The following is a 17,022-nucleotide window of genomic DNA, read 5'->3' on the forward strand; positions in this document are numbered from 1 at the left end:
CAAGCCACGGCAGTGTTGATCGAAACACATTTTTAAGTTAAAAAGTCACAATAAAGCAACATTTAGCGCTGTTTAGTACTGTCATCCAGCAGAGGCAGAGGGGGACTTATAACCAGATGTATTTTGTTTTGTTTTCCTGGCCTATAGCCAATGGGGCTTATAAGCGGGGGAGCTTATAACCGGAATTTTACGTTAGCTCTTGAAAAGAATGCATTCGTGGGGAGATAAATGCGATCCGGAAACAAATCACCCCTCATGGGATGTGGTGACTACTTTTGGTACCTCCTATTATTGTTAAATACCTGTAAGAGTTGGATATTTTGCTCCAGCTTTTTGAATTCCCTCTCCGTTCTTTCTAACTTCTTGACCTACAACAAAAATGATTTTCATTATTTCAAGGCAGTTAGTTACCAACGAACAAAATCTTAAACCGACAAACAAACAAACAAACAAACAAAAAACGAACGAACAAACAGACAGAAGCATCAGAGGGAATAGGTGTCAGTAGCTGTTTACCTTTTCACTCAACTCAAAATTCTGTTTCTCCATTCCACTGTACTTTGTTTGTAGTTCAGCCAGTTTGAGCTCGGCGCCTTGCAGGCTTTTTAGTTGGTTCTTGAAATGTAGAGAAAACAAACCAGAGTAGTTTAATTAGCAAGAAGGAATCATAGATTGAAATAAGAAGAAGAAGAGTGCCTTTATTTAAACAGGGTTTCTCTTTTAGTAATTATAAATTACAAAATTACTTCTATCAATAGAGGCCCTATAAGAACGAAAACTACATTATTAAATTAAAATAAAGATAATATTTAAAAAAAAATTAAAATTAATTAAAAAAAAAAAAAAAAAAAAAATTAATATTTTTTTTTTTTTAAATTTTTATTTTTTTTTTTTTAAATATTTATATATATACTTTTAATAATCTTGTCAGGCCGCTGTAGATCTTGAGAAGGCCTACAGTTAATTCTTGCAATGGTACAATGCGTCCATTATTTTCTTTCAACATGGAGGGACTGGGGTTGAATTACGACTTTCGAAGGTTCCAGAGAACTTGTTTTTATAGCTGTTTTCTTGAGTAGGTAAGTTAAACATTTCATAATTGTTCTATATACCTGTAAATTCATATAAGCCGCTTCCATTCTTTGTCTTTGTCTTTCCGAGTTGTTAGCTTCAGCTTTCCACTGTTCAATCTAAACAAAGAGAAAAACAAAATAAGGAAGGAGAACCCAAATATACCAAGTAACGTTCACAGACCTCTTAAATATCCTCTCCGAACCCCCCCCCCCCCCCTCGCCAAGAAAAGAGGAGCAAATTAATATTATCTAAATGTTATATATCTAAGTTCAAGGAAAACAGACGCAAAGACTCGCAGCTGAATTGACAAATAATCAATTTATTACGCCAAGAAAGATTTATACTTACCTCATAATTCTTTTTATTCATTTCCCCAATCTACAAAACCCATAGCAAAGAAAACCAAACAGCGTCAAGACCTCAAAACAATTTGCAAAAGCAAACCAAACAAACAAACAAACAAAATTCAGCCTAGTCAGTCCCTGTTAAACGTCAGAAAAGTACTAGTAAAACAAAACCAACAAAGGAAAAAAAAAAAAACGCTTTAAAAATAAAAACAATAGCATACCTTCGTAAGAAGCTCTCTCTCTTTCTTTTGATTCTGTTGGAAATGATTAATAATTTATAATATTGTGGAACCAAAACTGTTTAAGGACCAAAAAATTTATTTATAACGTAACAGATGCAAGTACAAGAACATTCACATTTAACAACCAGCTGACAAAAAACCTCTATTCCTACATTACCTCTTGCTTTAAGAACGCAACGTCTTCGTCCTAAATGGAAGAGAAGATAGAAAGATGACATACTTCTACATCCTTTACAGGAATGACCTAAATTGAATTTTTCGTTACAATACAGATGAAGCTGAAGAAAAAAGGTACAGCGAAAAAAAAAAAAAACCAGCTAGAGGGTATACCATGTCAGCACTGCAATCCCAAAACCAATATTCCGTAGAAGAGAATTAGGCGTGAAAGTATTTAACAAAGTACACTCGTTAGTGGAATATACTCCATACGTACAACTTGAGACATGATAAAAAGAATTGTCTGGAAAAAAAAGGAAACGTCAGTGCTTACCAGAATTTTCATCTCACGATCTTTTCTTTCAAGCTGTAGAAGAAAAGCAGAGAAAAGGAAGAAATAAATGACTTGTGTACAACAGATGTTTGGCGCGGTCATGTTAACACGATGATAAGAAAACTATAGAAAGATGAAAAATGTTTTATCGTCCAGTCGAGGTTTCTAAAACAAGGCAAAGCTACAATAAGAAGGACAAATACTGTACTGTATTTACCAACGATTGTGTCTCCAGCTCAGTAGCTTCAGTCTGAAAAGAAAAATTAACGCGATTTAGGAGATATAATCAGACAAGAAAACAAGAAAAAGGTAAGTGTACGCTAGAATACTCAAACTCCACTGTGTTCAGCAAGAAGTATATTTCAAACAGCAAAGTTAATGCAGCACAGATAACGCTCCAGTAAAGTAACCATAAGTGTCACAAATACATGAATGTATAATTTTTCGTGTTAATATTCACTGGTAAGACGTTATCGATGAAATTTTCTAACCGAGAGTTTTAGAACATCAAACCATACCTTCATAGAGCGGATGAGATTCTCTTTGTTCTGCAAAACAATAATAAGGCAAACTACATTAAGAGGAAAAACTAAACACAGTCATGACCAAAAAAATAATCTGTGAGCTAGGTTTCGTTGAAATGCTTTTTTTAAATTAAACTTGTTAAAGTGTGGAGTTGTACAATTACGGAGTCGTGGAATGTGCAGAAATAAAGAATGGGGAATAATGAAAAGAAATACTGAGAACCTGTGAAATAACCATATTCGACGCGCGTTTATTAAAATATAAGTTAAAATTAAGTGAAAAATCGCATCTCTTGTAAAATGCATTTAATTCCAGAGAGTAATTTCTAGTTGAATTCTGAGAAAAGGCGATTTATTTTCCACTTCTTACTCTTGGCTCGTCACTGTTGTTCGATGTCTATTGTACAAATGGGACACTCTTGATATTTCCTGCAAACTGGCCAATTAACTTCGCGCTTTTCTTGCGAACAACCGGGCAATACGTCTATATATCTAACTTGATCCAAGCTACAGTTATTGTTATCTTCTACAGAATCACCTTCATCTTCATAAGAAACAACAAATTCATCTTTATCTTCTTTTGACTGATGGATATGTAGACACGAAAGAGAGTTCATAGCCAGAGGCGTGTTTATGTTAGCTTCAACAAATTCATTCTTTATATGCGAAGTAGCGCCAGCTTCAATTTCTAATGCAAGTTTGCTGAAAATATCTGATTCTTTCAAGTTGTTTTGCTCGGATGTCACTGCCTTTTTACCATCAAAATCCGAAGCCTCGATAGCAAAACGGCTGGATTTGAAACCAGGTAGAATTGGTAGTTTTAGACTGTAATCGAAGTTAACTGGCGAATGAGCTCTGCTACCGCTCAACGATTGCTGCCGATCCATTTCAAGCTTTCTTCCTTCAACTAATGCTTCCCATCCGAAGAAATGTTAACTGTGAATACTGCTCTCATGTACGCATTCCAAACAATACAAAAATGAAAACTCCTTCGTTTTCAGGCAATTTTTTTACGAAACTGAAATGCTCAATCTGTAGCTTGGAACTGAAGGCGACAGTTATATTAACATCAGTTGAATATGCGTAGCTTAGCACTTTGGTTGGCAGTTTTACTTGATGTTCATTAAGCTTCTTTTCATTCGTTCTTGGCATTATTCCGTTTGGTCATGTGACTTATCGACTGTACATACTGTTACATTATTGATCAAAATTTAACCAAAAATACATCTATCTTGCTTTAGAGTGATTTTAAATTTCGAACATAGTATATATTCATTGCTTTTTGGCGAGCTAGCCATTACAAAAACAACAACACTCTTACATTAAACTAAAACAGTCAAAATGGAAAAAGTTGTGCGGCGAATAAGCTCCGAAACTCAAAATAAAATTTGGCGCAATCCTTGGTCTATTGTTCTAAGGTGTTTTAAGGACCTGCTCAGATTTTCTGTCTTGTCTTCACACAAAAATCGCGTGAAAAAATCCCTCGGGTGTCTAAGGAGTTTTCTATTAGAGACGTTTTGAGTTTAAATATGCGCATGCTTTAGTTTTGTTCGGTTTCGGTTTTAAACGGTTTCGTCACTGGCACAAAAATGCTCCTGCAGTCTGGTCGAGCCAATCAGGACGGGCACGCTGATCTCTCAGCCAATCAGATGCAATACTTTTCCCGCGCTTACAAGCGGTTGGAATCATTTTTACGGGTTCATTTATAGCGGTATCTAGGCTATTGTGATTGTTTAGATGTGTGGTGCGTTCTTACCTGAAGCTGTCTTTCTAGGAACCCAATCTTCTCGTTCAGTGCGTCTATTTCGCCACGATTAATCGAAGCGGCTCGGTTTTGAACAATTCCTCGAGGTGGAATAACACCGTCCTCTTCATCACGTGACCACTGTGACGTCAACGGCGGGGACGCATTTGAATCTACATACGAGACCATCGGTTGGTTCAATGGTCCTGGTTGACGCTTTTGCAAAAGTATTCTTTTGGGTTTGGGAAGTACCTGAGGAGGGGCCTTAGTTGTTGAGTCAAGAGGCTTGGTGGACCCCAAACCAGTCGGCCTTCTGACAGACGAAGATAAAGGTTCCTGCTCAGGATACATCCCACCCAACTCGCTAGGCTCCGATTCCAACATCAATGTGGTTTCCTCCACAGGGACAGGCGATTCCACACGGGATGAAGGAACTGACAGCTCTGATGAGGGTTTGCTGTCCGAGCGAAAGCGCTGGCGAGAGGACGCCCGAAGCGTGGCTGCGTCTCTGGGTGGGGAAGATTCACTCCTCAACAAAACCTCCAGCGCGTCGTCGAAGACAGGCGGTGAAGAGTCTGGGAGATCCGGTGGTGGTTCAAATGGGAGGGGTGGGGGTGATGATTCAGGGAGAGGGGGAAGATCTCCGTCATCGTCCGAATCAAAACCTACGAGATCGCTCGTTTCAGTTCGAGGTCTGTCTCCATCTCTGTCCTCCGTAAACAACTGTCCTTCACGGTCGATGTAACGAAGATCTTGAATACGCTGGTCGATGTCATCCATATAGGAGTCCAGGTCCCTTCGCGAGGACATCAGTTGTGGTTCAGAAATAAGTTCATCCGAGTCACGCGCATTCTCATGATAAGAAGGCATCCCTACAGATTCACCCACTATCCCTGGATAGTCCATGAAGTCATCTTTACCCTCGAAATCCGAACTTTTAACCGGAATGTAAGAAACTCGAGGAGATAGCTCTAACTCCAAGCGGCTGTCTCCAAGATAACGGACCTCAGAAGCAACTGTCGAGCGGACACGTGGAGTGATAGTCTCCTCCACGGAGCTTGGTACCGGGCTGATGACGTCACGAGAGCGGAATCCTAGGTCTGCACCATGCTCAGTCTGTGTTGCTTCGTTTAATCGCTCAGCGATCTCTCTTTCCTGCAAATCGAGAGAATCAAATGTTGTAACCAATTCACCTTCAAGACCAGGAATGAAATTCTTCTTACAACTTTATACAATTATTTTAGTTTTACAAGGAGAATTCGGTGTTATATAAAGACTTTGCTTATGCAGTTGATCTTGCTCTTAGTCTTATGGCTTAACGTATTTACTCGAATAAGCGCCGCGGCGCTTATTAAATTTTTCGTCCCTCAAGTGCGGCGCTTATTCGAGGGCGGCGCTTATTTGAGGGCGGCGCTTATTTAAAATTTGGACGCCGTAAAGAATCTACTGATCATACAAAACTTCTACAGTAACTAAAAGAAGGGTAATTTGATTGTCAGTATTCGTCCCTTACGGAGAGAGTAGTTGCGCTTTCTGTCCCGACAAAGTTAACGGCCTTCACAAAGTTAACAGAACTGCGTATTGTTAGAATTTTGGATAGAAAAAATATAAGGCGAGCGGTAAAGGAATAATTTGAAGTGCGAAATATCGCTTTTAATGAAAAGGATTTTCCAAGGATGTTTTAGAGTTTTTTGTAGTGCTATTTTTGTTTTATATACGGAATCCTGGGACGGCGACACAGGCTATTCCTCGAATAAGCGCCGCATCAGGACTGCGGCGCTTATTCGGGGGCGGCGCTATACTTTTTTGTCCTGAATGCGGCGCTTATTCGAGGGCGGCGCTTATTCGGGGGCGGCGCTTATTCGAGTAAATACGGTATCTACACGAGAACTTTCAGGGAGAGTTTCAGACGAGCAAACTTTCCTCGCAACGAAAGTTGAAAACACTACGAAACGAATCCGTGCAGGGAAACCTTTTTTTCCATATGAAAAACTAGATGACAAACTGAAAAACATCCAAAACAAATTTAAAACGAGACAGTGAAACAAAGACTAAATTTCACTCGCGTCAAATTTTATATAGACTCGTCTGAAAACAAAAAACTGCCTGACTGTCAGCTTCTTTTTTCGAAACATGATCTTCATTGAAACCTCTGCCAAGCATTACAAACATCGGATATCTTTCTATTTTTTTCTACGAAATCTATTGTCTTGACGTTAGCGACGTCTGTCAAAACCAGAGAAAAATTCAAATCAGGAATAAGGCGGTATGTTTATCTTAACTGTTTCTGAGCTCACCTCTCGGTGAATAGGTCAGACGCTTTACGTAAGAAACATTTTGTTTCACAATGCCTGAATGCGCCTACGATTAACAAAACTTTTGTACCGTGAAATCGACATGAGGCATTTTATTAAAATGTACAACGTGAATTCAATACACTTTTCAATTTGTAAAAGAAAGAAAAAACAACATTACTTGTACAGTGTACACGCCACGGGGTGTACAATTTTCCTGACGTCGAGTTTAAAGTAATCGCAATAATTATACCTTGGTTTGATTGCAGAATATCCTCGCGTTTTTTAACTTCCATATTTTAACATATTCGCTCAGGAAGCCGCGAATATAAAATAAATGAGATATCGCTTACTTAATAGATGAAAACAAACATCAAAGTTTTGGGCGAAATTACAGATAACATAACAAAAATTACTCGAACTCGATTTAAGTTTTAGCAAGGCATATGACTTATCGTGGTTGCCAAAATATTGGTCATTAAATGTGTAATATAAGAATATTCAGTGCGTCCAATATCATAGGCAAACCAATATTTTAAGTCTTAAACTCGAAGACAGCAAAGTTCTGAATAAATGCAAAGTTATCAATGCCGCTCCCTTGCTGGAAAACAACATATTCCTATAGACAAGCAAAATCAAAACAAATTCTGTTTCTCTCTCGTGTTCAAATACAGCTTTGAATAGCACTTAGGATCGATAAGCTTAACCTAACGTCGCTGTATCGAATCTACTAAATGTTTAAGAATCATATTACTGGTACTTCAATAAAATACGAGTGTATAGACCTGCCTGCCATGAAATAACTTTACATATCAGGACAGTGGTACGCTTAAAGTTACATTCGAAGGTAAACAGGTTGAAAGATTACGATTTAGCAAGCTGAATGAGCATTAATCGCTGACTTTTCGATTTTTTGAACCCTAAGAAATGAATCTCATAGTTTTGCGGTAAAGAAATAAATAAAACCACAATAAAAATAATTACGAACCTTGGTTTTCGCTTCCGACGTGAATTTTGAGAGCAAAAATGTGGAAATGTTTGGTCGGCATCGCTGCTAGTAACTCGATTTCATTAGCATAATCAATCAAGAGCAAATTTATGCGTGGTCAAAAATTATTCAGTGTTTTCTGAGTATTAGTAAACAAAGGACATTTCAATCGCACTGGGAGCTATTGTACAGGTCTTCAAATAACAAACGAAGAAGACGATTTTTCGCGCCGATGTAAGTTCGCTGACATTCAAAACACAACATATGAAACGACTTCTGTCAACAACGCATAAAAACAAATACGAAACTATACGTTTAATTAAAAGAAAATACTTCACGGCACAAAAGGAATAACGTAATGATTATCGTTTTATTGATCTACGAAGAAAATAAACGAGGAAACAGCTGAATCTAGACGAATAACGGAGGGAAATGTGTTAATTTCCCTGAATAAAATTTTTTGGGATAAGAACGCTAGACGAAGAAAGCTCAATTGAAGTACACATTTACATTTACACGTAATAGAGTGACGGATGGAAATTATCCTTTCGGAAAAACTAGACATTGTGTCAACTTTTTTGGGAACCGATTATTAGGACTAAAAAAAGACCTGACGCAAAGATGCATTTGCCTGGAAGCAAAAACAAATACTCCATATGGTTTCCTTCGATATTAAAGCAACTTAACAAAATTTTGTACACAGCATAAAATGACTTCTGCAGTAAATTGTGAAAAAGCTAACAATTTTCTTCCAAGAGAATTAAAGAAAAAAACTTCCTTTTGAGAAAGATTCCTACCTGAACTTTTCGTCTTAATTCCATAAGTTCTTCATAAAGTTCCTTGTTTTCTTGTTTAAGCTTTTCCAGTTCCTAAAAACGACAAAAAGCCTGGAAATTAAATTTACATCTATGATAATGTTCAACAAAATAAAAATAATAACGATTAAAATCGTGACAAAAAATAGAACAGGGTTTTCACAAAATCAATCGTTACCTCGTAGACGGTCACTTTTCCCTTGTTTGCCACACGTTATAAGTCAGTTTTAAGTTTAAGTTTACGGTTAAGTTGAAATGCTATGGTTTAGTTTTACAACGTTTAGATTTCGAGATTAAAAGAGATTGGAATGCGCACAGAATTCTTTTTAGACAAGTGAAAATACTGATTTACTTTAGCAATGTACTCTGGTATAGTTCCATCCCGAGCCAGCTTCAATAGAGTGACTGAATCTAAAGTGGTCTGAATCTCTTGATTGACTCCCCCGGAAATGCCTTGCAAACGTTGTATCGGTTCGCCCATAGACGGGGGGACACCACCAGTCTCTGCCTGCACTCCCATGTCAGCCTTTTAAAACAAGGAATTAGGCTAAATTATCGATAGATTACAGGTTTATAGTGCTGCATAGCACTGGCTGTTCTTAGTTTTATTATTTTTATTTCTTTAGTAAGAGAATCTAGCGACTAAACAACGCTCTTTATTAACATGTATTAAAGGATTATCATTGGGTAGACGAAAAACTAATGTCAGCAATTTGGCTATAAATTTCAATGTTGTTTCAACTAAGATGACAGTTATCAATATTTCCAGTTCTCTGTAATTTAATTCTTAGGAATGGCTATTGGATTTTAAAAAAATTATTCATTAATACATTACTCTCGTTAGTCAAGGTAAATACAATTCTTTTCAAGTTTTCATTTATTCACTACCTGTTCAAAATAACGGCCCAGATTGTTAAATTCTGCTCGCGGGGTAGCCATTCCAGATGACGACACGAGACTGTCAAGGTCACATGACCCCAGAACACTTTCAACCTCTGAAGTTGTAAGACCAAAGTCCTGCACTAACAGCAAGCGAACCTGAACACATGCAATTATTTATTTATTTTTAACATATTGTTTATTGTTCATTTTGTCTTAAGCATACACACAGGTTAGTTCTTACTGAGTTATTAGTTATTTTTATTTTATTTTATTTATAAAGGGATTCAATATTGGGTTAAGTATCCTCAAATCACGGACGAGAGAAAGGGAACAATTTTAACTTTATTTAGCAACAGTTTTTTCTTTAAAAAGGTACCTGTACGCATTGTGTTTATGTTATTAGCATTATTTCAAAAGGAAAGATTATTTTAAAGAGTTTCTAAATTAATTATTCGATTTATCTATTTATTTGTTTATTCATTTATATGCGTGCGGAAGGCTGGGTTAAATTTAAGAGATGCACGACCTCGCAGAAGTGTTCTTTTTTCCTGTAATTTTTTTGGATATATCTTCAATATATGATAAATCAAACGCACCTTTCCAAGTTGTTCAGAGGTATCCATCTCAGATGAGTTGTCTCTCATGTTTTCCTGCAGGGCAAAGATGGATCAGTGTAACAAATTAACAGATCTTTATAATCCATTACTTGCAATAAGTGCTGGGAAGCAATCACGAAAAGACATCCAATGGTCTACCAACTGGTCGGCAGGTGACAACAGCAATTTTTTTAGCAATGTTCGTTTATAGCGTTTGTTTTCCGAGATTTTTTGCATCATTCTCTTGAAAGCGAATGCAGTCACAGACCATCGCGAAGTAATATTCAATTTTGGTTCCCGTTTTTACCAGCAATCAATCATAGTCTTCTTACAACTACTTTTCTCGCACATTATACAATACTCTTCTAACTGACTAATGTAACGTCACATTTGAGCCCGGTAGAGAGGGATCTAAAAGGAACATCTGTCATGCATGACTTGTCCCTTGACTTCCATATCAAATATTTCCATGCAGATTACACAACGTACCTTCTCCTTTTGAAGAAGATCTATTCTTTCCCTCAAAGCCACATTAGACTCGTTCAGCGCAGCAATTTTCTGAGAAAACAAATCATTGATTCATCAGGTCAGAAAACAACACTTGTGCTAAACGACACAGATGGCGTCCAGTCTAGATGTCTATCTTTTCCCAATGGCGCGCAAGTAATGCGAAGTGAAGGACAAATGAAATGATGAAATGATCGCGAGCCGTGAAAATCGCGGGCGCAGTGAAAGAAACAAAGAAGACTCGGCAGTCGCTTTCTTTTACTTTCTCTAACCAGTCCCTACTCATATGAACCGTGGCACAGTTTCATGGAATCAGCTGTAATTTTTCATTCCTACAAACGGCTTCAATTTACAATTTCAAATAACTTCTCGTTGCAATAAAATGCATTACTTAGCGAACAGATAACAGGAATAAAAATAATAATCAAATCGGTCCTGTCTTGATGTTACTACGAATTCTCAAAACTAACATTACAAGAAATACATGGCAATCGGTAGAGAGAATTCCTGTTCCGACCTTGGGACTAGCTTAGTTATAAGGTGAAAAAATAATAAAAAGATCAGAGAAGTCTTTTTACCTTCTCTGCCTCTTTCAACTGTTCTATCTTCTGCTGCAGTAGCTCAAAATCCTCCTTAGATGAATCTTTGCCCTGGTTAATTAAAAGAATTGTCAATGATTTAGTATTATAGTTAACGAATTTAATTCTTTTAGGGCAAAATAATAACTCACGACACAACACAAGCGCTATGGTTAACTAGAGAATAAAAGCTTTAAAATCGTCCGCCATATTTTTACCTCTCGGGGTACAATAAAAGTAACTTCATATATACGTTTGAGAAAGTTGTCCAAGACTGGGATTGTAGATAAGTAAGTATGATGCCCTTAGCGCACAGAGTAAAATGCAAATTATTATAAAGCAAAACTTATTTCGGTTACCTGTTAAAGTGATTAAAGGAAAATATAATCTCTTGACATTGAAATTGGATCGACTCATGTTGGTGAGATTTCTGACTTTCATTTCCAATATTGTTTTTTTTTTTTTCAAAGGAAAGCATGCAAATGAAAGAAATCAATAACCCAGGACTTAGCGTCCTTGCCATAATCAGGGAATAAACAAATGTGGTTAACCATGACACCTGTTATGGCGAGGCTATAAAGCCAAAGATTCCCGACCACATTTCACAAGTGTCGTTTTCGGCAAATTTTCGAAGAAGAGTTCCCGATTCTTATTATCCAATCAGAACTTAGCACGAGCACTTCCGAGTATTGCGCCGAAGGACACGTCATGTTACTAAGCAACGCCTCTGACAAAAATCACGTGCTGCGTCAACCTAAGAAACAAGCTTACGACGGGTCGGGGAACCCGAAGAATTTCCAAATGGTAATGTCAACGGGGCTATAGATTTAGAAAACGTTGCACTACATAACCATGACGAAATTGTTTCCCAGACACAGAAACAGTCCGGGAACTCTTTGAAGATGCGACTTTGTCGCAATAGGGTTACGTTAGGGTACATCGCATCTCTTTAAGATCTTAGTAACCAGGAAAGGAAAACCGTGCGTTGAATCAATTCTCGGTGTACAGTCTAAATTCTTACCACAAAAGAGTCAGAACGAGGAAAATACTTCAAATGGAAATATCCAGGGTATAAACCTTATTCTGAAATTCACCAAGCTATTAATTTCAGTCATATTTCCTATTATATTTAATAGGACAATGTTAAGACTTACTGCCGATTCCTCCAGACTTCTGATTTTTTCTTTAAGTGAAGCATTCTCTTCTTTTAGTTCTTGAATGTTCTATAAGAAATGACAAACAAATAAAACAACGTAACCACAGAAGTCAGGGAAAATCTAATCTAATTTTCGTATACTTATTTCATCCAAATGGCGATCTCGAGGCGTATGTCAAGCTTAATGCCCATACTAGGACTTAAATACTCGAATAAAAAAATTAAGAAGAAGAAGAAGAAGACAACTGAAAGATTTTAAAAATAAACCAAAACCAAATAAACTCACACTTGAGCTGTATAAACTTTCAATCTTCCCTCTCAGCAATGCATTCTCATTTTCAAGATCTTTCATATTCTAAAGAGAAAACAACACAGATCGAATTGTCAAAATAACGTTAGAGACTATTAGAACATTTTACCACCAGTAAAATAATACGTTTTGTACAAGAGGGGATTTGGTTTTTAAATTTGTTTTTCTTCTAAACAACCGATTAATTTATAACAAAGACCAGACACACAATTCATGTAACTTACTGATGTTGAATCCTCCAGGATTTGTATGTTTTCTTTCAACATGACATTTTCTTCCTCAAGTTTTTCAACAACCTGCGAAATTAAAAAAATACTGCACTCGATACTCTTCAAAGTTTTTACGTTTAACATGCCACATCTCCTTATCCTTGCACGATCTCGAATTTTTTTTTATTGTTTTCTGGAAATGTTTTATAAGTCTCTGACAACAACGTGGGAATAAACAGTTTTCGGAGATTGAATTTCAAACTAAAAGTCAAAGTGTTTAGTTGGTATAAGAGCAAAAATACAGAAATTTTCGTGTTTTATGTCACAATTCACAAATTTCCCTTTCTCCTTAATCTTGGGTTATCAGTGCAATACAGGACAACTTCTTACGAAGTACTACAGCATACAGACATCTTGAACAACGACAAATTGATAAGATTATAGAGTAAAAGGCTAAAGAACCAGTAACAATCGAACAACGCTACCTACACCACAGGCACACCAACACCTACCCGTCCTGTGGACTGTTCCAGATCTTGGATCTTTTCCATAAGCTGCTCGTGTTCCAGTCGTTCTGCAGCCTAAGAAGCAACGAGACAAGACGTTATGATCTGTTACATTTTATTTGTTCCATTTAAAAAAAAAGGTCAGAGTAGTCCGAAAGGTAAATTATCCTCCGTTGTTAGCCTTTTGTCAGAGCAATTCCAGAGACTGTGGGCTGAAATAGTCCTAAACCCTTAATCACAATCCATAAAAACTTTTACGCCCTTATAATTATATCGACTTGGGTGTTAAAAACATTACCGAAGATTCTTCCAGAATCTGCACTTTTTCCTTCAGCATTTCGTTCTCATCTTCCAGTTCTTTTACTCTCTACAATATCAACCAAAAAGAAACGTTATTTCAATGGTGAAATACATATCATGTTTATACGTGTAACAACAAAAGCAACCTATAAAAGCGAGCACGAGGCGCAGATCCACGCTTAACATCTAATAAGGGAGGGAATCACCTACCCCAGTTTCCTCCATAATTTCGATTTGTTCCTTCAGCAATGCGTTTTCATTGACAAGATCTTCAACATTCTGAAATAAGAATAAAGACAACATCTCAACAAGCAGCATCGAGAAAATGAAATTTGAAGAGTGCCCGTGTGGTGGAATTCACAATATGGTAAACTACTCTTTGATCTACCAAGAAAGATATAAGTCGTCAATACTCACAGTTGATTCTTCTAGAATCTGCACTTTTTCCTTGAGCATTTCGTTCTCATCTTCAAGTTCTTTTACTCTCTATAACATCAACAACAAAATGTCAGTTTAATAACGCGATTTGTCTGGTAAAATACAAATCTTGTTTATAACATGCAACAACGAAAGCAACCTCAATGAGATACGCATAGCGCACAGCGTCACTGTAAACATAAAAAAAAATAGAGCAACATACCCCAGTTTCCTCCATAATTTCTACTTGTTCCTTCAGCAATGCGTTTTCATTGACAAGGTCTTCCACATTCTGTAAAGAAGACAACAAACTCAACAACTACAATCAAGAAGGGCACCAGATGTGAAAAATTGTAAATTTAGAGTGTTAAACTAAACAAAAGACAAGTTTATCTATGTTGTCAGCATGTATTTTTGGTAAAGTTATAAGCTAACAGATTGGCAATTAAGGGTTTAGTTACGCGTGCAACATGGTGTGTTGTAGATGTCAGGTATAATGAATGTTAAAGAGAACGTTCTTTAGAAAATACAAATTGGGAATTAAAGAGTATTTTGTCAGTCAAACAAAAACAGTTTGGAATTTATCGACACTAACCGTCGAAGATTCTTCCAGAATCTGCACTTTTTCCTTGAGCTTATCGTTTTCATCCTTCAGTTCTTGTACTCTCTATAACATCGTACACACAACAAGGGAAAAAGGTTGAAAACATTGCTCATTTTTCGGCGAATATTCTTGCTTTCAAATACAAAAGCATATCGGCATGATAAAAACAGTGTTATTCTCCACTACAACTTAAAATTTCTAATCACATACCTCGTTTTCCTCCAGAACTTCAATTTGCTCTTTCAGCAATGCGTTTTCATTGATAACCACATTCTACGAGAAAGGGAAAAGATAATAACTCAGCAAATGGAATCGACTTAAATAAAAGCCCAGGTGAGGAGTTGCTAAGGGTCTGTTTGCTACTTGTTAAACAACAGTGCGGAATTCACATTCTTGGTCTTGAAATCTACCTTGACTGAACTAACTCCATCACCTTATCAGGAAGCTAGTCCAGATAAAGAGTGTAACAGGAACAGTAAGATCGATAATCAAGCACGACTGTTACAAATTCTTGACTACTAAAAGCGTGATCGGCATGTTAGAGCAGTTTTCAATTGAGTATCGTAAAACCAAAACCAAAGTAATTACTCTGGCCAATCATAAAGGACACAGGCAATCCAGCGAACCAATCAAAACTCGAAGCAAATACATGTAGCCGACACGAAGCGCGGGAAAACGTGCGCAAGCGAGTCACGATTGGTTTTGGTTTTACTCCTGATTGGCTGAAAAAGTGGCGCAAGATTTTTAAGCGTAGCAATGCAAAACCAAAGCAAATGCAATTCACTTTCGACACAGAAGTGAAAACCGCTCTATTTCGCCTTACAATCCCAATACATTGTCAACTTATATTAATACTGTAAGCTCGGAACTGAAAAAGTTGAAATTAAGAATTATTTGATGTCACTCACAGCGGATGCCTCTAAAGCCTGAATCTTTTCTTGAAGAATTTCATTCTCCTCCTCCAGTTCTTTAACTCTCTGAAATAACAACGTGACGCTTAAGCTTATTTACTGGATGTAGAAAGATAACTGATGTTAGGCAACATACAAGTTTAAGAGACAAATAGTGTTTATCTTTGCAGGCTTCGTGTAAGTTATTACATGAACACAAGGTCAGGAAATAGCTTTATACCTCGGGTTCAGCTGCCAGCATCGCTATCTGTTGTTTTAGGTAATCATTTTCCGTTTCCAGTTCTTCAGTATTCTAAAAAGAATTGGAAACAATATGAACGACTTCAAAATCATACGATTATAGTTAAGCTGAAATAAGTTACACAGTTCATAAGAGGCAATGTGCTTGGGACCTTTCAATGGAGTTTGTAGCAAGACCCAAAATTCTATTAGTTTATAATTACCATAGATTCCACGAGGGTTTCGATTTTTTCCTTAAGCTCTTCGTTCTCCTTTTCGGTTTTCTTCATATCCAGCTCAGAAACCTAAAAGAACAAGAACATTTATAAACTAAACAAGAGTGTCGGTTCGTAGCGTTGTTTGATTAGAAAGTAAGACTTCGACCAAAAAATGTTATTCGTCAATATATATCGTCGTATCTTGTGCTTATGGGAGTAAACTTTACAACAACACTTTCTTACCCCCGCAGTTTCTTCGAGAGTTTTGACTTTTTCTCTGAGCTCATCATTCTCTTCTTCTATTTTCTTTATATCCTGTTCAGAAACCTGTAAAACAGAACGATCCTGTCATCAAGTTGCGATAAACACAACCAAACGAACAAGGACCATGTGCACTTACCGCTAATTCTTCAAGCATTTTAATTTTGTCTTTAAGCAGTGCGTTTTCCTCCTCTATATCTTCCAATGCCTATGAAAAATTTGAAGACAAGAAATAATTATGCAAGGCTTAACGGTTTTGCAGATATATCGAGATAAACGAAAAATTCGCTTTGAAGAGGAAAAACATAATATTTACAAATTTGCATATCGTTGATTGTCTCAAGATTTCAACTTCCTCTTTGAGCAAATTGTTTTCTTCCTCAATATCGTTCAGAGACTAAAAACAAAGTTAAACGAAAAAAATAAGCTCCCTTTCACCTCGATGTAATCGTTTTACATACCCATAACACAAAGTAAGTATGAAAATCATGTTTTCTTATAGTGCCCTAATAAGTTGAGCAAGTAAATGAAAAAAGACTTGTCAAATAAATGCACATTGTTTCATTGATCATATCATTACCTCGACTCTTTCTTTGAGTAAAGCATTCTCTTTTTCGAGTTCTTCTGTATTCTGCAACGCATGTGTCGTTGAAAAGAACAAGTTAAAACAAACTACGGCTTAAATAGAACTTTTTAGGAAAGTCGTCCGGCAGAAAGCCGTTGTTTGTGAGGAGATTCAATTAGACAAGATTAAAGATAAGGTAACTCTTACATTCTCCAGAGTTCTACAACAATTCCGCTGTGTAGAATAAACCAGCAAATACACCACA

At 36.8% G+C, this 17,022-nt stretch overlaps 1 protein-coding gene across 2 annotated transcripts in view; it reads right to left on the minus strand.

The window, feature by feature from the left end:
• LOC144643107 (uncharacterized) overlaps positions 1–17,022 on the minus strand; it is a 66,521-nt gene that overhangs the window by 19,901 nt on the left and 29,598 nt on the right. The window contains exons 24-56 of one of the 2 annotated variants that reach the window (XM_078502250.1): positions 16,773–16,823; positions 16,521–16,589; positions 16,332–16,400; positions 16,175–16,258; positions 15,938–16,018; positions 15,715–15,786; positions 15,492–15,560; positions 14,794–14,856; positions 14,575–14,646; positions 14,203–14,271; positions 13,980–14,048; positions 13,773–13,841; positions 13,561–13,629; positions 13,269–13,337; positions 12,772–12,843; positions 12,524–12,592; positions 12,236–12,304; positions 11,082–11,153; positions 10,486–10,554; positions 9,997–10,050; positions 9,407–9,556; positions 8,871–9,044; positions 8,501–8,572; positions 4,434–5,576; positions 2,672–2,701; positions 2,371–2,403; positions 2,154–2,186; positions 1,821–1,850; positions 1,643–1,675; positions 1,423–1,452; positions 1,113–1,190; positions 517–615; positions 303–368 (exon numbers count right to left, since the gene is read on the minus strand). In XM_078502250.1, the coding sequence (XP_078358376.1) occupies positions 303–368; positions 517–615; positions 1,113–1,190; positions 1,423–1,452; positions 1,643–1,675; positions 1,821–1,850; positions 2,154–2,186; positions 2,371–2,403; positions 2,672–2,701; positions 4,434–5,576; positions 8,501–8,572; positions 8,871–9,044; positions 9,407–9,556; positions 9,997–10,050; positions 10,486–10,554; positions 11,082–11,153; positions 12,236–12,304; positions 12,524–12,592; positions 12,772–12,843; positions 13,269–13,337; positions 13,561–13,629; positions 13,773–13,841; positions 13,980–14,048; positions 14,203–14,271; positions 14,575–14,646; positions 14,794–14,856; positions 15,492–15,560; positions 15,715–15,786; positions 15,938–16,018; positions 16,175–16,258; positions 16,332–16,400; positions 16,521–16,589; positions 16,773–16,823 (3,351 nt within the window). The remainder of the gene's footprint in view (positions 1–302; positions 369–516; positions 616–1,112; positions 1,191–1,422; positions 1,453–1,642; positions 1,676–1,820; positions 1,851–2,153; positions 2,187–2,370; positions 2,404–2,671; positions 2,702–4,433; positions 5,577–8,500; positions 8,573–8,870; positions 9,045–9,406; positions 9,557–9,996; positions 10,051–10,485; positions 10,555–11,081; positions 11,154–12,235; positions 12,305–12,523; positions 12,593–12,771; positions 12,844–13,268; positions 13,338–13,560; positions 13,630–13,772; positions 13,842–13,979; positions 14,049–14,202; positions 14,272–14,574; positions 14,647–14,793; positions 14,857–15,491; positions 15,561–15,714; positions 15,787–15,937; positions 16,019–16,174; positions 16,259–16,331; positions 16,401–16,520; positions 16,590–16,772; positions 16,824–17,022) is intronic. The other variant, XM_078502251.1, reaches the window with a different exon arrangement.

Source organism: Oculina patagonica, chromosome 2, assembly GCF_052425735.1.
Source record: "Oculina patagonica isolate OP01 chromosome 2, crgOcupat, whole genome shotgun sequence".
NCBI lineage: Eukaryota > Metazoa > Cnidaria > Anthozoa > Scleractinia > Oculinidae > Oculina > Oculina patagonica.